Genomic DNA, 27,084 nt, shown 5'->3' with positions numbered 1-27,084 from the left:
TTTACTTTTGCTCCTTCTTAGGCAAAAGTGAGCCCTGCCTCTGTTGACATTCTCCCCCAAATCTGGGGATTATGGAAGTGTACTCTGGGAGCCAAGTGGAAGAGGCTTATTCCTACAGAAATTTGAACAGATCCACAGGCAAGCCACTTACAATGTCACATTCCATTCAAGAGTAATGCCAACAATGCTAGTGAGTTAGCATAGATGCCCAGAATTAACATCCCATTGCTGACTTCAAAGATCACTTGGAGACTGTCCATTTTAAAGTAATATTCTTTTAAGAAAATGGAATTTAAACTCATATTCAATGGCTTAAATTCTGGAACACCCAAACAAAATTTGGCAAAATACTGGTCCTCCAGGCCACTACCCCAAGAAACTCGGGCTTCTGAGGAGATGCTTGGGTGGCACACTCTCACTCATTTAATACAGATCAAGAAAGTTGACAACACAATCCCATAGAAAAGGCATTAACCATGTTTTTCCTCTGTGGACTTTGGTCAAGAGCAACAAGAAGACCCTCCATCATCAGCTTCAACAGGATTCAAATTCTGCCCAATAGCTGCCTGGCTTTCCTTTCCATCAAAGGTGAACTGTTTTTCAGTCAAGGCATATTTGGATATTTATAACCTCATTTGACAGTTATAGTTGGTCAAACATTTTATTAATTCACCCCTCAAAAGCTCCTAAATTTATTGAATTTCGAGTCCCACCTGCAGTTGCCTTGGCAACACCAGATCAATATGGCTCTCAGGCCAGAGATTTGCTGTCTTGTTTTATGTGATGGCCTATGGAGAGGGCTATCTGGGTCCCCTTCACAGAGATTTCATCTCTGTTATCTGCAGAGAACCAAAAGAAACCACACAGAGGGAGTGAGGTAGAAGTGACAGACACTGTGACAGGGACCATTGCTTCTGACACTGTAGTCATAACAGTTGACAGTCAATCCAATCCAGTTTCCAATCCAGAAATCCTTGTTGGTGGCATCTTTAACAAAATCTCTGGCCTGAAAATATTTTTCTAGTCGGGTGCAACACCTGGGAAACCAGATAAGCACATCCTTGCCATCATAACAAAAAGTTGCATCGATGCTCCCCATCTCAACAAGACTCAAGCCCTAATCTCCTGCATCATCCTGAGGAGCAGGATGCTGTGAGAAGGCCCAGGCTCAAGACTGTGGCTTAGGCAGGCCCTCAGGGTCCAGGAGCTGCTGCTGGGGATCCTTTAGGACCTGAGGGCCAGGCCCCACCTGTAGCAGATAAGAAGTTAAACACAGGATTACTGAACAGGCAAGTGCTTCCTTTAGCTAGATTTCTCACTAAGACAGGATTATTCAGCAGAGGAGACTCAAGTCCTAAACTTTGCCTGATCCCTTCTAGGTAGCCCAACACAAGATGGCCCTTTTGGAATGTTGGCTTGGCTTGGGTCCAGTTCTTCAAACCCTTAGCCAAACTTCTCGGGAAATTTTTTCTTCCTTTTTTGTCTTTTCCATCCCACAGGTTCATAAGCCCAAGGTTCACTGCAGCTTCACATTTACAGCATTTTTCCAGTAGTAGTCTCCTGCCCCATCATGAATGGACAGGAGAGGTCATCATGCCACATGTATGTCATGCTATTATGAACATATGATTTGCAGAGGAAACATTGAAAACAGCTGCTTTGGGAGAAAGCAGCTTTCTAGGTATCTGTACTCCCTCCCAAGTCGTTACTTCACCATGGCCAACTGTTAAGTGGATGGCAAAGAAGGAAAAGTGATCTAACAACTCTAGGGGAAGGGGAGGGAATCTATGAATAAAGGTAAGCCTAATAAATGGGCTGACTATAGTCAGATAACCATGGCTGCTCCCAGACTCTCAGAATGCTGCCCTCTGTTCCACTGAAGGCCCTCAGCAGCTAGGATGGGCCTCTGATGTTTATCATACAAACCCTGTCCTGACTTTCAGGGGCTTCTGTGGGGATCTAGGTATTACCTGTGTGGCAATGATATATTGGATTCCTCCAGGAGAAGGGTTCATGGCCAAAGCAGCTTGTAGCTCCTTGGAGAGCTCAGCGGGTTCTACAGGCAAGCCCTTGAGGAACCTGGGAGAGAAAGGACAGGAAGAAACCCTCTGAAGACTCAGTTGTCCCAAGGCAGAACAGAAGAAGGAAACGAAGAGATTTCTGCCCCAGACACCCTAGGCCATCACTATCATTTGCCTGAGTGGAATGGGATTCATTTAATTCTTTTTTCTTTGTTTCATGAATTGCCACAGTCAACCAATTCACTACCTGGTGACCAACCTCCTGGCAACAAACCTCTTGTGTTTCCTGAGGCACAGGGTAATGCTGGGACCCTATATTAGGTAGGTAAAACCTTCCAAGGCAGGGGCCTTCAAAAATCTATTTTTTTTTTCAAAAGTCAGTATACAATTCGTATCTGAACAACATTGTGCAGGCTGAACCTGAGCCACACACATCATGTTTCTCTATTAAAGTCTGCAACAAATTCCACAAGTGATTTCAAAGCTTTCCTTTTACCTTCCAAGACACTGGTTCCCTCTCCACCCCAAACCCATAAGTAGAAAAGTAATAAGGGGAACATCTTAGCTCCATCAGGAAAAGCCTCCTAACCATACCCCACAGCCAGAGTTTGTACAGTCAACAGGCCACCAAGAGGTACCTGTGTCCTCTCTTTCCTTCCTCTGTCCCAGCCCAGCTTCCAACTAGTCAGCACCACCTCCCACTCTGCTCCTGTCATGACCCAGGGTATGGACAAACAGCATAATGGTTCTCTTCTCCGGAAGGACAGCTGGCTTCAGGAGGCAGCCTGGGCAGGGACGGGAACAAGATGCAGGCTTCCTAAGATAACCATGGCTGCTCCCAGACTCTCAGAATGCTACCCTCTGTCATAGAGGAGAGTAATATCATGATCCCCATCTCAAGTCAACAGCTTTAGGGCTTTTGGTTGAAGCCAATGTTATTTCTTTTTTCTTTGTATCTCAGCAAAAACATAATCCATAAGCCAGTTGCCACATCCAGAATCGAAGAGGGGAAAAAAAAAAGAAATAAGTCAAGTAACTCACTTGTCTCCATTCACCACTGGGGGGAAGACCTGCTTTATGGCAGCAACAAATTCATTCACTGTATCTTCCAGGAGGAAGATGACAGCATTGGGACCTGCATCAAATGTATAGGCCACCTGAAAAGCAGGACAGAGATACGGATGTGCCCATGAAGCCACTCTGCCTCCACAGAAGCCCCATGGGCCTCTGGAGAGGGGAGTGGTCTTTCTCTGCCTCAGTGGTCTAACATTTATCTTGGAAGAACCTCAGGATCAAGTCACACTGGATCAGAGGTCTCAGTGGTGAGGAAAAAGTCTACAGACCCCCTGTGCTTGGAGATGGCTTGCTCTCTGGTCTTGCCACCTTCCTCAGGAGCTGCAGGCTCTGGAGCTGTGGTGCTAAACTTAGAGAGAGGCTCCCCATTGACTCCGATTCACACTCCCTATGATTATGGCTGTGAGTCAGACCCCTCGGCTCTCAAAGAGCTGAAGGGCTGCAGAGGTCAAGGGGCATACCAGTAGCTGTAGCACCTGTCATCCACTTTACCTTAGTCTTGCCATAGTGAGTGTTGAAGCAGTGGACTAGGCCCATGATCTGCCGAGATGTGTCATTGAGGTAACAAATTGGAGGGAAAGTGTCCAAGCAAGTGGCATGGAACTGGTTGCTGTCCTTCATGGTCAACTGGCCAAACCCCTCAAAATCTCGCTCCTTGATGTATTGTGCCATCTCTGTCATCCTCTGTGGCACCACAGACTCAGCCCGAAACTGTAAAGCAAAGAGCCAGTTTTCTAGAAACATCAGATTCTCAAAGGAAAGATAGAAGGTGGGGAGGAAGAGGATCACTCATTTGGGAGCCCATGGGTGAGGGAAGAAGAGGCCATGGACTTCTATAACCATGATGTGAGCAAGGCCCAGGCACCTGGTGTGATCTGGGCAGGTATTCCCCCCCCCCCCCACTTGAAACTTACTTTAAGCAGAGAGCTGGTTTCTACACTGGTCTGCATGCCAACTGTGCTGCCCATGGGTTTTTTATCAGCACTCACCTAACCCAAGAAAGCATATGTTAGGTACCATATTTCCCAGCACTACCCAAATTGAGCCCACAGGGCCAGGGAGCTCCTTTAGGTTACCAACACTCAGCTACTTGCTGGAGAAAAATACAGACAGACTAGCTGCCTTCTAGGAACTCGAGACAAGATGAACGCCGTTCATGAAACAACCACCAGCAATCCAAGGCAGACTACTCTAAAGGACTAGAGAAGTTTAGAAGAAATGGGGTGATGAGACTGGAGAAGTCAGGGAGGCCTTCATGGAGGAGGTGGGAACTGACAATGGACACAGTCTGGGAAGCATGGCTTGAGGGAATGCCTCATGGAGCAGCTAAGACTCTCCTGCCAGGGATGGAGGATCCCCAAGGCTTCACCAGACAAACTAGCCAGGATCATCAAGGTCACAGACCCAAGGGCTGCAGCTGTAGTCTCTCCAACAGCCTCCTCCCAGAAGCCAGGTCCTTGGAATGGGAAATCCTTTCAGCGAAGCTTTTATCTTCTCCCAAGTCAGGGCCCACTCACCACCAGAACAAGGACACGGAGCTCTGGCCAATGGGACTCTGGTGCGACCTGTTGTGCGATGCTGTCCTTGCCATCGGGCCTTTCTCCCATGTGCCACTGCACAAAGCCCCCCAACATGCTCCGACAGGCACTGCCTGAGCCTTGCCGAGCCACTTCTGAGAGTTCACTCTCAACCCCATAGAGCTGGGCCAAAGTATAGACTGTGGGCAAAAAAAAGGAAGAAAAGAATGGGGGGGGGGGGAAGAGAGAGAGAGAGAGAGAGAGAGAGAGAGAGAGAGACAGAGATGAAACATGGGAAGGAAAAATGGAAGATGGTGCAGAAAAGAGCAGTATTATTTGTGATGATGTAATCACTGGGAGATGAGCCTAAAAGATGCCAAAAAATGGATAGCAGCCTCCAGTAGCTCCCCAAGACCCTTGAAGCCCTCAGACCTCCCTCCCTAGCTTGAGGAAGCTGATCTGAAGACTCCACAGTGCACCCTGGGTCTCAGGAGACTCACCGAGGCAAGCATACCCCGCTGCTGAGGAGGCCAGGCCTGCTGCTGTGGGAAAGTCATTCACTGATGCGACATGCACCTTGTAGGAAAGGGGAACAGAATCACCCTCGTTCTGACTCCTCCTTTTGCGAGCCAGGCGGCGGACTGTTGGGGAAGAGAGAAAGGAATGAGGTCCAGGGGCTGGCCAGTTGGACAGGAGATGACCCTCCTGGTCACCTGGGGGCACCCCGGCTCTGCCTTCCTCCCCTCCAAGCTCAGACCTCTAGGCAGGGACCTGATCACTGCGGGCTGTCCCTGATCACTGCAGGCTGTCCCTGAGCTCTTGGCAGGACCATGGCCCTCATGCTCATACCAACAACACAAATGAGAATTCCTAAGTCTAGGGTAATCAGCAATAATTTACAAAGGAAATCAAGATGGCAGAGCTGAGCCAGGGCCTGGACTACCAATAATAAAGAAAATGCCCAGACATTCTAGATCAAGGGCAGGAACTTCCTGACCCCTGCCCAGCAGGCAAGACTCAAAATTCAATAAATCTAGGAGCCTTTTAGAGGTGAATCAATTAAATGTTTGACCAAATATAGTAGGCTAATTTTTTAGTTTTGGCCCTTGGCAGAAAAAAAGTTAGTTCTGCACCTCTGTTCTAGATCCAGAGAGTAAAATAGAAACTGAAAAATCCACCAATTGACTCCTGAGATTCCCAAAATGACAAGTTTCAGGCAGATTGTAGCCAAATTCTAAGCTTCATGAATCAAGAAAAAAATACTGCAGGCATCAAGAAGCAATTCAAGAAACAGTTACAAAAACACAAGATTTAGCAGCTTGTACATTAAACGGTCAGAGGGCTTGGACTATGATGTTCCAATGGGCAAAGAAGCTTGGATTACAACCAAGAATCACCTACCCATCAAAACTGAGTAAAATTCTTCAAGTGGGAAAATGGACATTCAGTAAAACAGAGGACTCTCAAGTATTCTTGAAGACCAGAGTTGAATAGAAACAGAACTTTTAAATACAAGACTCAAGAGAAGCATAAATGGTAAACAAGTGATTGTACATTCTTACATGTGAAGATGATACTTGTAATTCCTAAGAACATTATCATGGCAGTTAAGGACAATATGTAGACAGAGGGCATAGGTATGAGTTGACTGTGATGGGATGATATCTAAAAAAATTAAATTATGGGGTGAAAAAGAGGTATATTCTGGGAGAAGTGAGAAAGGAGAGTAGAATGGGATAAATTATCTTTAAAAAAAGAACTGTTATAGTGAAGGGGAAGATGGGTGTAGGGTGGGGTGGGTAATACTTGAACCTTACTCTCATTGGAATTAGCTCAAAAAAGTAATAACATTAAATACTCCCTTGGGCATAGAAATCTATTCTACCCTACAGGGAAGAGGATAAAAGGAGGATGGGGTAAGCAGGGAGCATATATGGGGAGGTGGTAGTCAGAATCAAAACACTTTTGAGGAGGAACAGGATGAAAGGAGAGAGAGAGAGAGATTAAAAAAAGGGAAAAAGAAAAAAGAGGGAAATGAAGAGTGAGTAATAATCATAACTGAAAATTTGTTTATGAGTTTCTCGGATAAAGGCCTCATTTCTCAAATATATAAAGACTTGAGTCAAATTCATAAGAATACAAGTTACAAAGGATATTAAAATAAAAATTGCATGTTGTCTCTATCCTTCAAAGAATACACATTTTCAACAGGTAGACAAATGACATGAGCCCATTAGAAAGAATTATAAGAGAATATAATCAACCACTAATATACATGGCAAAGACAAGAAGTGATTCCCCAAATGATTATATAAATAGGCAGTTTTCAGATGAAGAACTCAGTTATTTATAGTCATAAAAATATTCTAAATCAATATTGATAGAGAATATCTAATTAAAATAACTCTGAGGCACCATCTTTCAGCTATCAGATTGGCTAATATGACAGAAAAGAAAAATGGCAAATGTTGGATTAGATGTGGGAAAACTGGGACACTAATGCATTGTTGATGGAATTGTGAATTGATTCAATCATTCTGGTGAACAATTTGGAATTAAGGCCAAAGTGCTGTAAAACTGTGAATATTCTCTGACCCAGCAATACCACTACAAGGTTTGTATCTAAAAGGATTTTTAAAAAGAAAAGGATTTAAATGTATAAAAATATTTCCAGCAGCTATTTTTGTGGTGGCAAAAAATTGGAAATTGATGGGGTGGCTAGGTGGCGTAGTGGATAAAGCACTGGCCCTGGAGTCAGGAGTACCTGGGTTCAAATCTGGTCTCAGACACTTAATTACCTAGCTGTGTGGCCTTGGGCAAGCCACTTAACCCCATTTGCCTTGCAAACACCTAAAAAAGAGAAATGGAAATTGAGGGGATGCCCATCAACTGAGGAATGGCCAAACTAATTGCGCTATATGGCTGAGATGTAATATTATTGCACTCTAAGGAATGATGAGTAAAATGCTCTCAGAAAAACATGGAAAGACTTACATGAAATGATGCAAAGTGAAATAAGCAGAACCAGAACATTGTATACACTAACAGCTATATTGGATGATGATCAGTTATGAATGACTTAGCCATTCTCAGCAATACAATGATCCAAGAGAATGCTGAAGGACTTATGATAAAAAATGCTATTCATCTTGAGAAAGAATGGACAGAGTAAAAAGGCAGATCAAAGCAAACATTTTTTACTTTATTTTTCCTAGTTGGGAGTTTTTTTTAATTTGGGGAGCTTTTTGAAGGGCTTTTTGGTCTTTTTTCTTTCACAAATGACTAATATGTAAATAAGTTTTATATGACTATACATGATAAACCTTTTCAAGTTGCTTGCTTTCCCAATGAGAGAGGGAAGGAGAGGATGGGGGTGGGAAAAATTTGGAACCCATTATTTTAGCAAAACAAATGTTAAAAATTGTTTTTACATGTAGTTGGGGGAATAAAAGAAAAATGTTTTTTAAGAAAATAATTGGAAACTAAGAGGTTGTCTATCAACTAGGAGATGGTCAAACAATGGTATAGGAATGTGGAATATTACCATACAGTAAGAAATGGCAAAACAGATAGTTCCAGAGAAACCTGGAAAGACTTTATCAACCAATGAAGAGTGAAGTGAACAACACTAGGAGAACATTTTATATAATAATCTTAACAGTGTAAAGAAAAACAACTAAAAGAACTAAATAAGGACTCTGATTAATTCAATGGCCAACCAAGTTGAATTTATTATACCCTTAAAAGGAAAAGCTAGCTACATGTAATAGAGATTCTTAGTTTCTTATACTATCCTCTTTTTTCTGTTCTACTTTGTATATGGAAATGATCACTTTGGGGTGTATGCCAACTTTAGAATTTTAATAAAAAATTAAAAACAAATAAAATCTACCTGCTTCTGCTTTTGTATAGCTCCTGGACTACAGTTCTGTAGATCTCAATTAATCATTACATACCAAAGAACCATGAGGGTGGTGCTGGAGGTACCCTAAACAGTCCTCAGGGTTACTCACCAACCCTTCTACAATCTTACGCTAAGGGAATTAGGAAGACAGAAAGCATCATTAATATCTTCTAATCCATCCTCTTTCAATTAGAAGACCCAGATTCATTACCACTCCCATCGCAACTGAAAACTAGGAAAGGAGAAGGGCCCATGACCCAGAGCCAAAGGTACTAGCTGCCAGTCTGGAGCACTTACTCTCTCGAAGGCAGGACTGTAATCGTGGGTGCCCCACATCCTCCTCTTTGCCGTTCAGCCAGATTCGGTCCTCTTTGAAGTCTCGGCTAATGGCTACTGTGGTGGTGGTTTTTAACTAGGAAAGAAAAATCAGGTTCACCTCAGCTTCAGAAAATAACAAGGAATTTCTAGTTGGCATTATTAATTAGAATTGAACCCACTTTCCACACATCCAAGCCCATTTTAATCTCTACTGCTAGCCACAATCTTCTTTTAAACCTTTCAGGGAGTCAGATGTCACCCTTATTGAATTTTTTCAATCTTCTAAGATAATAAGGGTTCTCCCCTTGCCCCAGATTCAATAAGTATTTGAGCTCGTACAATGTTCAAGGAGGAAAGCACAGTGATAGGTGTTGAGTATTCAAAGACAGAAAAGTTCCTGCCTTCAAGAAGCTTCCATTCTACTAGACCCTGCACATATTCAAAGGGATCTGTGATCTCATTGGTCCTGGAAACAAGAGGACCAGAGTTCAAATCCAACCTCAAACCATCAAGCTGGTGAGCCTGGGCAAATTATTTAACCCAAAGAATGGAAGGAAGGATGTTGTTGTTTGTCCTTCATTCTTTTTAAACCTTTTTACTTTTTTTTTAAGGTATTTGCAAGGCAAATGGAGTTAAGTGGTTTGCCCAAGGCCACACAGCTAGGTAATTGTTAAGTGACTGAGGCTGGATTTGAACTCAGGTACTCCTGACTCCAGGGCTGGTGCTCTATCCACTGCGCCACCTAACCGCCCCTGTCCTTCATTCTTGAAGAAGACCACAACATTTCAGCAGGATGGTTACACAGCTACTAAATGTCAAAGATCTGAGGCTAAATTCGAACTCACATTCTCCTGACTCCAAAGCCAGCGCACTATCCACTGCTCCACCTAGCTGCGGTTTCTCTGCAACTTGGGAGTCTTAGAGAGTGGTCTGGGGCCCCAAAAAGCTATGTAACTTGTAGTTAAGTAATCAGTAGGTATCAGGGATGGGACTTGAATATGGCTTGATGGCTGGCCTTCTATTCCTTAAGCAGCTGGGTAACACAGTGGATAGACCACTAATCCTGGAGCCAGGAGTTAGGTAGCTGTGTGACCTTTTATTCTAGGTCTCCACCTTTGCTTTCTGGCTCCAGTGGCTAGATGTGGATCAGGATAACTGGAAATGGCCCTAGATTCAAAGCAGTTACCCTTGGTCAAGTCATTTAACCTGGACTGCCTCACATCCAGGGTTATCTCCAGTCATTCTGATCCATATCTGGCCACTGGAACCCAGACGGCTCTGGAGAAGAAAGCTAGTAATTTTGCATGGCACCGGGGCAGCTAGGTGGCGCAGTGGATAGAGCACCAGCCCTGGAGTCAGGAGTACCTGGGTTCAAATCTGGTCTCAGACACTTAATAATGACCTAGCTGTGTGGCCTTGGGCAAGCCACTTAACCCCATTTGCCTTGCAAAAAAAAAAAAAAAAAACCTAAAAAAAAATTTAGCATGGTACCCCCTCATTCAAATCCATTTCATGGACTTATGGCATCATCTCCCGATGCAATGGTCTTCTTCAAGAATGAAGGACAAACAACATCATCAACATCATCATCATCATCATCATCACATCATCAAGTTGCAGAGAAGGATCCAGCCTGCCCTGGAAAGGACCCAGACCGTGTCTGAAATTGTAAGTCCAGTATTCCCACCTACCAAGTCAGGGTTCTAGTACTGATGGTTTGAGTCCCTTATTTTTAGAGCAGAAATGTTGGCCCTGTGAATTCCTCATCCAAGGAATCCCATGGGAAGGGTCATAAAGCTCCAGCTTGTTGGGTGGGGAGCAGATGCCAGTGCTCCCTGCAGAACACTACTGGGGTCTCTTCTCTTCCCACTCTTCCCCAGGCAACACACAGTAGATGGATTTATGTGGGAAGAGGTAGCTTATGTATTTGTACATACCTGATTCTGGTTCAGAGTGACACTCAGTGAGGAATTGATGGGCAAAATCAGCTTTTCATCACGTTTTCCCCCTAGAAGCAAATCCAGAGCCCAGCTGTTAGGATGAAGGCAATATGACCTCTGGGTGAGTTGGCTCTTCCCAGCCACACAACCAACCATGGGGAGAACAGATGGTTCCCAAGCCAGCAAAGTCCTTCCTGTCCCTTTGTTTATATAAATCTTTCAAAACCCACTTCAAGTTGAAACTCTCAGAGAACACTCTCCTAGACTGACCTCTGAGAAGTGGTGCAACAATAGAGGTAACTCTCCTTTGGCTTCTTCACCTTGTCCTGACTATTAGCTTTACTTCTACTTCCATTCTCCCCCAGGCCACAGGCTGCCTCCCTTTCTTTGCTCACTGCAAACTCTTCAGAGCACACTTTTCAAAGGACCTCGGATGTGACCGGAATTTACTTCATTTTTTTTTTAAATTGAGATTTTCTAAATACAAGTTATGAAAGTTTTTCAACATTCATCATATGCACGTGCAAATTTTAAAGTTACATAACTTTCTTCCACCCTCCCTTCCACCCCAGTCAGGTGAATATTATACATACACATTTGTGTTAAATATGTTTATAGATTCATCATTTTTGGTATGAGTCATTAGAATTAAGGGAAAGAAATACACAGAAGAAACTTTTAAAAAAGTGAATGTAGTGTTCATCCGATTCTGAATGGCTTTTTTTTGGTTTGGTTTGGTTTTTCTTCCTCTGGATGGGGATAGCACTGTCCAGATTTTTATACAGCCATGACTTCAAGAAGGTGAGGACTCTCTCCAGAGGTGCAGACCTGATCTTCCCTATCTTAATAGCCTGCATAACTCATGAACTCAGGAGTCAAAAACACTAGTAGTCTAGTTCCAGGCACTGCTGAGCATCTGGACAATCAGGGGCCACACAGCTGGTCTGGGGCCGGATTAGAACTCAAGTCCTTCTCACTCCAGGGCCAATGCTCTACTACACACTGCCTCATTTCTAAATGAGGCCACAGACCCCTTTGGGCTGTGCAAGGTCTGGTAGAAGGCAAACCTCTTGAGGGCTTTCTGAACTCTCAACACCTGCCCTATAAACTGAGCCCTCTGGTCCCCAGGTGGCAGACAGTGTGCTGCTGGGATCTTACTAAAAGCCTGTTCAAACTGAGAGTAAATAAACTAACGACAATATCCCCAATAAGAACTAGTATTTAGACAGTAACTATTTTACAGCAGGCATTGAGCTAAAGATTTTACAAATATTATCTTGCTTGGTCCTCACAATAAGACTTATTATCTCAGACTTGCCCAGGGTCACTTGAGAGTCTGGGAATGGATTTGAACTCCAGACTCTGTTGAGTATTTCCTCTCTATCACATACTGGGTGTCAGACTCTGCCTCAGTCACAGAGCCCTGCTCTCCCAGTCTAATGGGGAGACTCCAGCACACCTTCTGGGCAAACGAGCTACACAGGACAAACTGCAAATACTTCACAGAGGGAAGGCTCCAGAATGCAAGGGGGTGGGAAAGGCTTCCTGGGAGGGATGGCCTTCTGCCTGTGGCTTGAAGGAAGTCAAGGAGGGTGAGAGGAGAGGTAAGGCAGGCACAGGTAATGAAGATGCTCACAATCTCCAGAATTTAAGAATGAAGATGGAACTCTTCAAAGGAAAGGACTAGAAAAGACATAATTCTCAAGAACGTTGCTGTCTGCCTAGCTTCCTGGTCTCGAACATTCAACAAAAGACTTCATGTGCCTGGGTTGCGCTAAACAGAGGTGGGTTTTTTGGTTTGTTTTGTTTAAGAGATGTAAAACCACACCTTATGAAGCTGACATGGACAGACGGGATGCCTTAAGATTTATTTACAAAGCACTTTCCTCACAGAAGAATCGCTCATCAGAAGTGGAAGGAACCTTTAAGATCCTTTATTCTGCTGCAGTGGCAAAGAACTGGAATCTGAGGGAATGCCTGTCCATTGGGAAATGGCTCAACAAGTTGGGTATATGACTATGCTGGAATACCATTGTGCAATATGAAAGTAGGGGCAGAATTTAGAAAAACCTGGAAAGAATTGCTTGAATATGCTGAGTGAGGTGAGCAAACCAGAAGAACATTCACTAACAGTAACAGTGTGATGCACTTGGCTCTTCTCAGCAGCATTGTGATCAAGGACCATTCCAAAAGACCTGTGATGGAAAAGGTCAGCCACAACCAGAGACAGGACTATGGGGTTGGAATGCAGGGCAGATGAACTATTTTCACTTTCTATTCTTTTTTTGCTTGTTTTTCTCTTTTGTTCTGATTCTTCTTTCACAACATGACTAATATGGAAATTAGTTTAACATGCTTGAGAATGTACAACCCATATCACACTGCTTGCTGTCTTGGTGTGTGGGATAAAAATAAACTAAAGAAAATTTTCAGACACTAATCTGAGCAAAAGAAGTTTTTATTTGCTTTTCTTGAGAGAAGGGCAGACTCATGATCAAAGAGCTGCACCCAAAGGACAGTCAAGCAAGATTATATAGGTCCTAACACAGGTCCCCCTTCCTAACCACCTTCTCATTTAATCCACTGACTGAGTCTCCCAAAGGCACTATCCTATTTGTGTAAAATCTACCCCAGCAATAGACATAGAGAAAAGAATAAATTGTTTTCATAATATTTTCCCACTAGATGGGTGAAATAACTGGGGACCTTCATCACTATCTTAATGAAGTAATGGCTAGGGTTAGACTATCCTCTCAGTTTGCTAAAGCAGGTGGCTCATGAGCATCTCTTTTGGAATGCAAGGTCTTTCCAGGAACAGTCTAATAATAATAATAATGATAATAATAATGTTTTCTTAATATTTCTTAATCCTGAGAGGTCTTTACTAGGAATATTAACTCTGTAAGGGTTTTATTGGGAATATTCCACTCATCGGGAAGGGGGGGAGACAAAGAAAGGAAGGAGAAAATTTTACAAAATTGAATGCTGAAAACTAGCTTTATGTACAATTGGAAAAAATAAGTCATTATGATGATTTTTTAAAGTTTTTTTCTGCAAGGCAAATGGGGTTAAGTGGCTTGCCCAAGGCCACACAGCTAAGTAATTATTAAGTGTCCGAAGCTGGATTTGAACTTAGGTCCTCCTGACTCCAGGGCAGGTGCTCTATCCACTGCGCCACCTAACTGCCCCAGATATTATGATAATTAAAAAAAAAGGGTAATTTAACCTAATCATTCTTTCATTTTATAGGTCTTTGGGTTTTTTTTTTAACCTCACTCAAACAGATAGAGCCTGGAATCATGATTCATTGAATTTTTTTTGCAAGGCAATGGGGGTTAGGTGGCTTGCCCAAGACCACACAGCTAAGTAATTATTGTGTGTCTGAGGCTGGATTTGAACTCTGGTTGTCCTGACTTCAGGGCTGGTGCTCTATCCACTGCATCATCCAGCTGCCCCTGGAATCAAGCCCCAGGTTTTTTTTTTTTTTCCTTCTGATTTTAAGTCCAGGACTTTTTCCACTATCTGTCCAGTAGGTTGTGAAAGCATGACTATCTCTATTTAAAAAATCTTGAATTTGATCCTGGAGGCAACAGGGAGCCACTGAAGTTAGTGTGTGTGTGTGGGGGGATTTTTAGACTATAATGAAAAGAGACTTGTAGAAGGAATAGGAGAACCTGATACTAATTCATTAGTGGTGGGAAGGCTGGGCAAGTCAACTGCTCTCTGAGTGTTTGCTTTGTGAAATGAAGGGGTGGGGGGTCGGGGCTTCTTAGCCTCTCTGGACCCCCTGATGGTCTGGGGATGCCTGAGCACCCCTTCCTGGAATGTTTTCATTTATTTATTTTGAATGTTTTTATTTTCATTCTCAATTATTGAAAACATTCCTTTTATTCTTGTTATTCAAAATATTGTTTTTATTCTTATTGTTTAAAACTATTGCAAATTACTTTCATTTTACTATTAACTACTATCGCAAACATTACTTTTATTTTTATTCTTAATTACTGTCTACATTTTTTGTTCTTTATTATCTGAAACATTTTTTATTTTACGTTTTATTTATTACTTATGCATTATTTATTTATTACGAACAAACCGGTTTCACGACAGGGGCTTATTTGATTGCGGATGCATTATTGTATCTAACCCTCATCGTATTCAAACATGAATGCTTTTGGAATAAAAGCTGCTTCTCGCCCCATCCCGGAGCCCAGCTCTCAGGCTAAGAGCGCCCGGCCCCAAATCCCCCCGGAACCCGGAATCCGGGCCGGGGCGCTCGGGGGGAAGCGTTCCCCTGAACTCCCCCCGCCCCCGTTCCGGCGCCTCCATCCCCACTCACAGTACTTGATGACGGCGATGTTGGTGGGAGCGCTGCAGGTGACGGAGACGACAGACTTGTCAGCGGCCATGATCCGAGCCGGCGCCGGACGCGGGCAGCTCCCGGGAGACGCGGCCCGCTCACGCCCGAGCCCGGAGCGGCCGGGCCGCCCCCGCGCCGGGAGGCCCCGCCCCTTCCCTCACGCGCTCCCACGCCATTGGGCAGCTCGGAAGCAGCTGCTCGCGCTGTGGCCAATCAGACTCGAGCCGGGCCGCTCCGACTTTTCACAGCCAATAAGCTTGGATCGGAAGATAGACCCGGGCGGGCTGCTCGCGTAGGCTCGAGTGGGCGGGTGGTGGCGCCGGAAGAGGGAGAAGCTTCGGACGGGGCCGGGGGGAGGGGCGGGCCGTCTGCGCCTGCGCCTGAGCCTGCCGCGGACGGTTCCGCTCTGGGACCGGTTTGTCCGAGACTTCGGGCCTCTCCGGCTCAGACCGGCCTTCCTCCTTCAGACCCGCCCAATCGCGGAGGCGCACCTCGGTCAGCTGGTTTCTGTGGCTACCGTAATACCTGCAACATCGCGCCCCCAAATGTGGGGAAGCCTTCTAGCCGGACCACCCCCACGTGCCGGGACATGTTGGCGGGAAAAGATGAGGAGACTGACAGCGGGCACTGTCCGGAGTCACAATGTATAAAATCATACGTGTGTGTATATATATGTATATATTATATATATATTATACATATATATGTGTGTGTGCGCACGCACATGGAGATAATTATATGTCAAGGTGGTTGAGAAGTAATTTCATATATATATAGTAATTATATATACATATAGATAGGTAAAGGTGGACAAGAGGTGTTTATACATACATACATATATGTATGCATGTATGTATATGTAAAGGTGGATGAGAGGTAATTCAGAGCACCATGTCAGGAAATTGAATTGTTTTCATTTAAATTGTCTTGGGAAGATTCTGCAGGAGAAGCTACTGGACACTCAGGTCCTTTCTCCATTTAAACTGCCTGGCATTCCAACATTCCTACAGAGAGTGTAACTACAACGGGTTGGATTTTTTTAAAATAAAGTTATTGGCTAAAAAAGAAGTTGGTAATAGATATAAAACTACTATAAAGATGTGAACATTCCTAGTATCTCTTTATAAGTGTGGGGAAAGTTTTAGTTTCTGCAAAAAGATTGGCCGTACTAGACAAACTAATAATAACACAATTCATTTTGGGGAACAAAAGAATTACAATATCAAGGGAAATAATGAAAAAAGGTAGGAATGAAGGGTTTCTTCTAGACTTCAAACTATATTACAAAGCAATAATCATCAAAACTGTTTAGTATTCATTTAAAAATAGGGGGGGAAATCAATGAAAAAACTAAACAATGAAGAATCTGAAAAAATTTAACTTATCATTTAGTAAATTCCAAAACACAAAATTACCTAGAAAGGAACTCTGTATTTGACCACAATGAAGAAAAAACTAGAAAGCAAAAAAAAAAAGACCAAAATTATGTTTAGACTCAATTTTTCTTCAAAAAATTCAAAATGGAAATGTGAGGGGTGGCTAGGTGGTGCATTGGGTAGAGCACCGGCCCTGGAGTTAGGAGAACCTGAGTTCAAATCCAGCCTCATACACTTAATAATACCTAGCTGTGTGGCCTTGGGCAAGTCACTTAATTCCATTGCCTTGCAAAAAAAAAATCTATTAAAAAAATGGAAATGCGACCTGATATTCATACCATAAAATTTAGAAGAGCAGATCACTTACCTTTGCTTGTACTTTTATCCTTTTTTTCACCCAGAATAACTGCTTAAGAAATATAGTTTTATTCTTTCACAATTATTGCTGGAGTATGAATTCTTAAGCAACTTGAAGTAGAGGGTAATTATAATTTTATTTGCATGAAACTGAAAATGACATGAGCAAATATCGTAATGCAACAGGGTAATGGAAGATGTTGACTGGAAAAAAATGTCTCAAATAGTTCTGATGAGGGACTGGACATGCATGTTCATTAGTATATGGGATCTCTAGGTGAGGAGATACCTTCAAGAGGCTGGACCAAGGAGGTCTGTTCCTTTTCTCTTACAGGGCTTCCTAAAGCACAGAAAGGCTAAGGGACTTATCCAGGAACTCTTAGCCAGTATATCAGAGGCAGTACTTGAACCCAGGTCTCCTCAGCTTTCAGGAAAGCATTTTGCCCATTACAATATACAGTAATTCCTCAACCCACAGGTATTCTTTGATCTGGAAAATCCACATAAAATTTTTTGATCTATCTTTTGCACCAGAGAAGAAATCTGAATTTTTTCTTTTTTTCTTTTATGTAGTGTTTATAGTATCTCATTGTAAAATTTGGGTATTATACAATACTATACATATATTTTATGCATTTCTGAATTTCTAATCTTTTTCTGTATTATCTGCTGGCCTTTGTGTGTCATCTTCACTCACAGAATTCCCCATTTAATTTCTTATGTCAATCTCAAGCTATATTAAAACCATATTGGGAAAGAGAGAACTGTACTGTCTCTGCAGCACTGTGTCTGATACAGATAATAGGTATATGTGTGCATACACATATGCAATCTCTGCATACATGGAAATTGCACATTTTATGTATATATCTATGACCTAGATCTGCATCATTGTTTTGGGTGCCAGGACCATAATTGTCTCATAAAAAGAGTTTGGTAGGCTATATTATTCTTGGGGCTGGGTTTTGGGAGGGAGGATCATTTATCCTTAGCATTGTTCTACTTGACTTAAGGAATTTGCCTTAACCAAAGGACTGGCAGAAGGGGACTAACATAGCTCATTGTCCTGCTCTCTCAGTCTAATGCAGGCAGGGGGGGAGTAGGAGGGGGTACTACAGCTGGGAGGTGGTGCCAGCCTTGGAGAAGCTTCCTGGAGGGCAGGGTGCCCAGGAATGGCCCCAATAAGTGGTGAAGTCAGAGACTGGAATTTCCGACACTGCCAATCTCTATACAAGTGGAGGAGGTGAAATAATGGGCTTGCCAACACCTGAGGTTGGGCTAGGACGTATGTTGGGGGTGTGTTTTGTTTTTTCTGAATTGGTGGGGGATCTATGGCTGGCAAAACCTCACTACCATCTTCTTTTTCTCTCCCTTCTTAGGAGAGTCATGCCTGTATCCCAAATCTCTACCTCTTATATTAGTAGGCTTTCCATTTTCTTTTGTATTCTTAAGTTTGATAAACATTATTAATGGTTTAATTAATTAATGCAGATCCATGTGTAAACTTGCCCAGATATAGCCGAGGGACAGTGAGGATAACACCTAGAAAAATGGAGATAAATATTTATAATTATGATCAACAATATGCAATTATTAAGCACTTTTTGTTTGCCATAGAAATCATCTACCATGGGGCATACTCTATAGAAAGATAATTTTAATTCATTTTTACAACTACTCAGTCCAGAGAGAGAAATTTAGAGCTGAATCTTTCTAGGCAAAGGAACATCTTTGGATGGAGGAGGTTATGATGGATGAACAAGTATTGATATGGGGAGGTAGGGTCTTGGCTGTTTCCTTTTTCCATTTTTTTCTTGTATTATATTTGAAAGATAAATCCATCATCCAGAAGAGAAGAGCAAAGGCAGTGACTGGGGAAATGGTTACTCCTCAGGAGTTCAAATCTGCCTCAGATACTTGATACTACCTGTGTGACTGGGCAAGTCACTTAACCCTATTGCCTTAAATAAAAGTTTCTAAAAAGAGAGAGAGAAAATAAAGGACATCATAACTCCTGAGGAAAGGAGCTCAGAGAGGGACAAATAAACAGTAGTAACAACTGCCTGTTCTCTGTCCTGGAATCAGCAGTTCATTTGGGATTTTTTTCAAACTTTCTTCTTTTCTATCTGTATGAATAATTTTTTTTATTGCCTCCTCCTTTTTCCTTTTTTCCTTTTTTGGCTTTTTTTGCAAGTCAATGAGATTAAGTAACTTGCCCAAGGTCACTCAATTGGGTAATTACTGTCTGAAACCAAATTTGAATTCAGGTCCTCCTGACTCCAGGGCTAGTACTCTAACCACTGCACCACCTAGCTGCCCCTCCATTTTTCTTTTTAAATAGGATTCTCTAGCATTATTATATTTATTGTCTCAAATTGATTCCTAGATATTTTATAAATTTGGAGATATTTTAAATGAGATTTCCCTTTCTATTATTTTCTCTTATATTTTGTTATTATTTTATAAATGTTGATGATTTTTATGACCTTATCCTGTATCTTGCTACATTATTGAAGCTATTATTTGTTTCTTTGAAATTTCTTTGAGGTTTTCTAAAGTAAATCACTATGTACTAAGAATTAAATATCCATATAGAAGCATAAATTTATATATTCTTTTTTGGGTTTTTTTTTTTTGCAAGGCAATGGGGTTAAGTGGCTTGCCCAAGGCCACACAGCTAGGTAATTATTAAGTGTCTGAGGCCACATTTGAACTCAGGTACCCCTGACTGCAGGGCCAGTGCTCTATCCACTGTGCCACCCAGCCACCCCTATAAATTTATATATTCTTTAATATTCTCTTATAAAAAAGAACATAAATCCTTCATATCTAACTTCAACAAATTATTTAGTTTTATATTTTCCTTTCTTCTTATCTATCTGTTTGATATAGCTATCTCTGAGAGAGGGACACAAAAGTATCCTATAGTTATTATGCTATATCCTTTCATAATTTGCAATTCAGTTTACTTGCCCTTTGTGAATTTAGATGCTATGCCATTTGATAACTATCTATATGTAGGTATTTATATACATACCTATACATACAAATATATACACATGCACATAAGTGATTGGATCATTATCTGTCATTTCTTTAAGAAAAATGTACTTTTTCCTTTAATCTATTTTGATATTATGAGTTTTTTAGTTTCTTGGAAGTTTTTTGGTCTGACAGCATAACTGCATTTTTTTTTGGATTCAGTGTATTTTTTCTAGCCTCATTTTTATTCTATTTGTCTTTTATGTCTTAAATGTGTTTTTTACACATGAAAGATTGTTTTAAAAATTATCCATTCTGCCACCCTTTCATTTTATCACATATAATAATTTACACATAAATTATATTTCTTAGATTTTTGCTTTTCTCCATTTTTTTCATCTTGAATTGGTTTTATCCCCTTTTATTTGGTTCTTATTGTTGCTCCATAATCTTTGCAAAGTCTGCAGGCTTTTCTTTTTCAGCAGGTAATTTTGGCTCATTTTTCATCAAAGGATATTTGTTCATAGTTTTCTGAACACTAAATCAATCATCAACCATTTATTATCTATCTATTTGTACAAGGCACTGGGACCACAAAGACAAAAATGTCTTTTTTTTTTTTTAAATATAGTCCCTGCCTTCAAGGGATTTACATTTTACCAGGTTGGACAACATATGCATAAATAAGTACACACAAAGTATTTTTTGACAAAAAGCCACCTGAACAGGAGGCCAATCACCCAACTCCTATACCAGCAAAACCCTGAGGTTCACACCAGACCAGATAATGATCAAAAAACTTGATGAAAAACTCTAGGAAATGATTTATTCTATCTTAGAACTGCATGAAAAGTTAACTGCTCCTCTTCTCCTTGTCCTTTGAGATTGAACTTTCTGGGTCTGGGTGTGGAGGCACCATCCTGGTCGATTTTGGTTGGCACTACTTGCTAACTGCTGGTCCTCCCTGGACCTTATAAGGTCCTCACCCTGGGGGTCAGCAACTAGGGTCAGTAAAGATAGTGACAACATCAGTAGCCTTGACCAGAGACAACTAGGGACACATGTAGCAGAAATGATCTGGTCTGCAGGCAGCAAGAGAAAAGAGCCCCAAGATGGTTGGAAAACCCCAGGGTGGAGACTTGTAAGGTCCAGGAAGGAACAGCAGATAGCAAGTAGTGCCAACAAAAATAGACCAGGATGATTTCTCAACACTCAGACCCAGACAGGCCAGGCCCAAGGCCTCTGAGACTGTCCTGGGACACCAGCAAGGGCCTTGGGAGTCTAGAACTCTGATTCTCAAAGATCCAAGGGGCCACAGGTGGGGAAAGTCCGTGGCAAGAAGCCAGGAGATTCAGGGAAGACCAAATAGGAACAAACACCCCAACTAAGAGCATAGCAGAAGACAGACAGGGATCCTGGGCATTCAGGAACTAAAGCTGGAAAGATGAATATAGTAGTATCAAAAATTATTGTAAATCTAACTAGTGAGGTAAAGTAGGGTTCAGAAGGCTGAGTTTCTGCTTTGAGAATCCCAAGAAGTGATGACCATAACCAGATACTGGAATGCAAACCTACAAGTTTGGTTGTGGCCAGATTGTAGAGGATACAAGACAATTGGGACACTGAGTGGGAGCTCTAAATACTACATTTTCCCATACTGTTTCATGGGGGGGGGGGGGGGGGTTGTGTGTGTGTGTGTGTGTGTGTGTATGTGTGCGTGTTTTAATCTTGTAGAGTGTTTTTACTTTCTTTTCTTGAATATCAACCCTATATCTTGGACATAATTCCTTTTCCAGAAGGTTTTGGGTGGCAGAAGTTAATTTGTTGTTGTTCAGTTGTTCAGGCTGTTACTTGAGAGTTATAGAAAACAACTAAATCCATAAATTCTGACTTTGGATTTTTAAATCATATGCATAAATACATTCAGAATTTTTATTTACTTATTTAGAAGCACTTCAAAGTTAGAAAAATAGGAAAAGGAAAAGCTAATAATAGATAATTGGGAGCTAAATATAAGAATTGGAGATTAAGAATTCAATTCTACCAGGAAATCTATTCAGTTCTACCTCCTCAATATCTAAATTAGCAAGTTATAAATCAGAATGTATCTGATTATGGAGTGAGAAGAGAAATCTGAAAGCCAGTCCAAGGAAAATTGGAAATAACTGTTCCTCTTTTATTTCCACTTCTAGGTAGACACAGGACTACTAGAGATGTTCCCCCATTGTGTTGGCCTACACTTGCCCAGTTAACTATATCCTGCCTCTGATTTATGAAAGAAGTCGATGGAAGTTTTTGTCTGATTTGTCTTATTTATGACATCTCTCTATCCCTTATAAATGAAATAAATCAGCCTTACCCTCATGATAGTTATCATTGGTTTTAGTTTTCAGTTCTTTCTCTTTCATGACTATTATTCATGAACTTACATTGTCCAGCAGAGGGTGCCAAAATACCATTTCCCTCTCCTCTCCGTTAGCCAACTAGACTAATGGGGTTCTTCACTCTGTAGATCTAAAGTGGAAGGGCCTTCAGGGGTCCTTACTTTACTGATGAGAAAATTGAAGAAAAGATCATTAGGTGACCTGCCCAGAGTCCCCAAGAATAAAAATCAGAAGTGAGCTTTGAACCAAGAGGCTTTGCCTATAGCAGTAATTCACAGCCTTCTTAGACCTCTCAGAGAATTTGTGATTTTTTTTTAAAAGAGTATTTGTTGGGGTGGGGGGAAGGAGAGGGACTGCAAGTGTGGGTTAAGGCCATGAGGTCACGTTCATTCTCTCCCAGTTCAATTCATCTGCTTCATCTGAGGAGCATCATTGCCTCAGGAGTGTGATCAAGTCTTTGCATTTTGCCAAAAAGATGATTTTTCTTAGCCAGAGGGGCGGCTAGGTGGTGCAGTGGATAGAGCACCAGGGCCCTGGAGTCAGGAGTACCTGAGTTCAAATCTGGCCTCAGACACTTAATAATTACCTAGCTGTGTGGCCTTGGGCAAGCCATTTAACCCCATTGCCTTGGGGGAAAAAAAAAAAAAACTAAAAATCAATAGAATCAACCCAGAAACTATTAAGCATTTATTAATATTCTACTGTTGTGTTAGGGTCAGCTAAACTAGAGTGCCACAACACATTATTTGTTGCTGCCACACTCTTTTGCAAAGCATATTACAGCCGTGTTCACTATTTAGGATTTGAACTGCTACAAGCGTCACCTTTCCATTTGAGATCATAAACTAATTGATATTGCTTGTTGAAGAATGGCCACATGCACAGACACACAAACACATACTTTATATTCATGGCTATATTGTCAAGCAGGCTCCTTTTTCGTCCTATCATCCAGGCTAACATTCATTTTATATATATGTAACTCAAGTGAAAGCGGTAACTCCTTAAAACAAAGGCTCCATTGTCCTTTTATTAGAGGCCAACATTCCTCTGGTGGTGGTCAAAGCAATTTAGAGATAAAGAAGATTTATTAGGACACTGTTAGCCATTCATACTAATGGCTTTTCCTCTGCACATCTATTCATTTTATTGCCTATTGGTCATTTGCCTTACACACTTAAACTACTGAAGGTGTTCCTTGTTTTTAAAAATTCTAATACTGTTTCTCTCAGTCTAAATTAAGGTTTCTTTTGCAACACCCTCTTTCCTATAGATCACTGATTTCTGAATCTCAAGTACAGATGAGGATTTGGGACTTTCTCTCCTGTCTCCTGTAGCCAAAGATTCTTCTAGAATCCTGAGAACTAGAAAACAAATATCCTTGAGATGTAGCAGAAATTGGCCTTTCCTTGTCTGGAAAGATAAGCTCATGCGGCTATCACCAGTGCTGCTACCCTTTCTGGGGTGCTACCATTCATTTCATCATGATGCTACTCCTATTTAATCTGTCTCTTTGTATGTAATAGATAGGACTGAGGGCCCCATTGTTGTGTGATCATTTCTGATGGATCTCTTGGCTTCCAGTCCATTTTAGGATGTCATCTTGACTAAAGGTTACATGGCAATGTACAATTCCTCCCCCAACTTTTGTCATACACTTTGGATTGCCCTTTGATTTAAATATTTGTCCTCTGACTTTTGTGGGGCAGGGGTGTTGGAGAAGAGAGCTATAATTTCATCAGAGTAGGAAAATCCCAGTGCAGAGCATCTTTCTACCAACATACATGTGCAACTTGTCTGTATTGTAAAGGGTCATGAAGTTAATTGACACGTTCTTGAGTATACAACGATTATATATATAGCAAATATAAAATAATTTGGAAAGAAACAGTACTAATGAGTGAGGCTATCTAAAAAGACCATGTAGGAGACAGTACGTGAGGAGCCTAGAAGGACCCTGGAAATTTTGAAGGCAAAGGATAAAAGAATGTGTTTTCTAGATCTATGCAAATGAAGGGAGGCCAGAGAGGAGTGCTGAGTTTGGTGGTAGAAGCCACTTGCTCAGGAAAAAGGAGGCAGGGAGGGAGAGAGTGAAGTCAGACAGATTCTAAAGGGCTTTAAATGGTAGCTTAAAAGGAGGAATTTTATCTTAGAGAGGAAAGGTAAAGCCACTGAGGTTTCTTGAATAAAGATGTGGCATGATTCTTGTACTTTAGGCTTCATTTTGGCCTCTAATTGAAGAATTGCAAAGGGAAGACCCTAGAGACAGGGAGACCGAGTCAGGGGCTTTTGTAATAGCCCAAGTGACAGGAGCCTCTGCTAAAGTGGTTGGATTGTGAGTAGGAAGGATGGGATGGATTCTGTGGATGTTGAGGAGGCTGAATGGATAAGGTTTGGCAACTGATGAAATACTGAGGGTGAAGATAACTCTTGTGTTTACAAACTTGAGTGACTGGAAGAATGGTTGTACCCCAGAACGAAATAGAGAAATGAGGAGGATTGGTCAGTGTCCTGTTACTTTAGGTTTGTTATTGGATTGAAGTAAGCACATGTAAGTCATTCAACAGTTAATAAAAGGAGGCTTATTTAGAATAATCAAGAAGGATTTTGTCGAACTTAGTTTAGGTAGATTTAGACTCCTCTGTGTCAGCTCTGCTGGGTTAGGGTGTGGTGGTTCCTTGGAGTCTGAAGGGTCAGGTCAGGACTTCATGTAGATGGGCCTTTTTGGAGATCAGGAAGCCTGCCAGAAACCTACTCAAGGAAGATCAATTTGAACCTTAGCCCCCCCTTGACCAATCAAGTCCCAAGAATAGCTTTGTTTTCTTCCAGCAAAAAACTAGTTTAGCCCATATGAAATAGAGGAGATCCCTGGTAGAGAGTCATCATATCACAGGTGGGTTTAGAGGGGAAAAAAATACAAATTTTGTTTTGGACATTTTGAGTTTGAGAAGTCTATAGGACACACAGGTGAAAATGTCCACAAGGCAGTTGGAGATGCAGGAGAGATGAGGGTCGATTATCTAGATTTGGAAGTCACCTGCATAGAAATTACTATTGAATCCATAGAAAACAAGATAATCAAAAGAGTGCAGAGAAGTCTCAGGCTATAGCTCTGGACTTCCCACTACATCTCCCACCCCCTACAAAAGAGACTAAGAAAGATGGATCAGACAAATCAGAAGATACCCGTCATCTGTCACAAAAACTGGGGGCAGGGGAGAGGAGAGAATATGCAGAAGGAAAAATGCTAGGAGGAGGAACAATATGGAAGGGATGAGGGCCCAACAAATTCAAATGCCATAAAAGATCAAGAAGGAGGAGATGTAATAAAAGTCCATTGAATTTGGCAATAGAGAGATCATTGATATTTAAAGTGCTTTACAACCTGGCCCCTTCCCACTCTTCCAATCTTCTTACACATTGCTCTCTTCCATAACGGTATAATCCATCACCGTTGGCCTCCTTGCAGTTTCTCCAATGTGGTAGTCCTTTCTGTCTGAACATCCTGGCCCATCACCTCCTCCTCTGGTCTGCCCTGTTTCCTTCAGGATTCACCCACATTCTGCAGGAAGTCTCTCCTGGTCTACAGATTTTAGTGCCTTCTCTCACATCTACTTGTTTTACATACACACATATCTATATCTCTATCTCTATCTATCTATCTATCTGTCTATCTATCTATCTATCTATCTATGTGTGTGTGTGTGTGTGTGTGTGTGTTGTATATTTTCATGTTGTATCTCTCTTTACAATGTAAACCCTTTGAGGGCAAGGACTATCTCTGTTACCCCAGACTAAGCATAATGCTTAGAACATAGGAAGCACTGAATAAATGTTTATTGACCAACTGATTCATATGGTTCCACTCATTTCTATCAAATCTCCCAAAGACTAACTGAAGCATTATACAGTCTCCCAAAGACTGACAAAAACAGTATGCATATTTTTTCCTTTATATTATTTGTTATCCCATCCCAACCCTCTTCCCATTGAGAACAGAAGGAAAATAAAATTCATTACAAACATGTTTAGTCAATCATAACAGATTTCTATATTGGCTATGTCTTTAAAAATATATCTTATTCTACATTCTGAGGCCTTTGCCTCTCTATCAGAAGATGGGTAACTTGTTTTTTCCTTATTCCTCTGGTTGCTCAGTGCCAAGTTCAGCACAAACTATTCTATCACATTTCTATACCATAACTTGTTCATACATTCCTCAATTTATATTATTCTTCGTCACTTCAAAAGGAGCTTTAGATATTTTTTAACACTCTTAGAATTTGTTTTGCTTAGAACTTCCCTTAATCTATACTCCCTTTTGCCCTTTTCCCTCTTCCCTCCTATTTCCCTATTAACTGAAATACATTTCTGTACCCAATTTTTTTATGTATATTTGTGCGTATTCTTCCTTCTTATGATCAGTTCATATAAAAGTGAAGTTTAAGTGTCAATCATCATTCCCCCCTTTCTTGCTTGTGTAAATGTCTACTTGTGTACCCTGACTATGTGAGGTAATTTTCCCTAACCTTCTTTTCCCTTCCCTACCAACCCTCACACAGTATATTCCTATTTTCCCCTTTTTTTCCCATTCTTTTTTTTTGCAAGGCCATGGGGTTAAGTGGCTTGCCCAAGGCCACACAGTTAGATACACAGTTAGGTAATTATTAAGTGTCTGAGGTCAGATTTGAACTCAGATACTCTTGACTCCAGGGCTGGTGCTCTATCCACTATGCCACCTAGCCGCCCCATCATTCTTTTCTTAAGATCATGACAATAACTGAACCACTCCCATGCCTTGTCTAATTGGACTGCCTCTATGATCCCTAATGTCGACAGGAATCAGAGGGG

At 41.6% G+C, this 27,084-nt stretch overlaps 1 protein-coding gene and 1 long non-coding RNA gene across 2 annotated transcripts; one reads left to right on the top strand and one right to left on the bottom strand.

The window, feature by feature from the left end:
- Positions 1-400: 400 nt before the first annotated feature.
- MVD (mevalonate diphosphate decarboxylase) lies at positions 401-15,303 on the bottom strand. Its single transcript, XM_074201281.1, has 10 exons — positions 15,114-15,303; positions 10,772-10,842; positions 8,814-8,928; positions 5,113-5,253; positions 4,613-4,812; positions 4,010-4,084; positions 3,588-3,806; positions 3,063-3,178; positions 1,971-2,079; positions 401-1,249 (listed from the first exon to the last, which is right to left on the bottom strand). Exons 1-10 carry the CDS (start codon positions 15,181-15,183, stop codon positions 1,169-1,171), a joined length of 1,197 nt encoding a protein of 398 aa, XP_074057382.1. The 5' UTR covers positions 15,184-15,303; the 3' UTR covers positions 401-1,168.
- Positions 15,304-15,493: 190 nt separating this feature from the next.
- LOC141513353 (uncharacterized) lies at positions 15,494-22,222 on the top strand. Its single transcript, XR_012475774.1, has 2 exons — positions 15,494-15,778; positions 22,042-22,222. It is a non-coding gene; the product is annotated as an uncharacterized LOC141513353 (long non-coding RNA).
- The last annotated feature ends 4,862 nt before the right edge of the window (positions 22,223-27,084 follow it).

The sequence above is a fragment of the Macrotis lagotis genome, chromosome 1 (genome assembly GCF_037893015.1).
Source record: "Macrotis lagotis isolate mMagLag1 chromosome 1, bilby.v1.9.chrom.fasta, whole genome shotgun sequence".
In the NCBI taxonomy this organism is placed as follows: domain Eukaryota; kingdom Metazoa; phylum Chordata; class Mammalia; order Peramelemorphia; family Peramelidae; genus Macrotis; species Macrotis lagotis.
The sequence above is the reverse complement of the archived record's forward strand: the minus strand, read 5'-3'. Positions and strand labels throughout refer to the sequence as shown.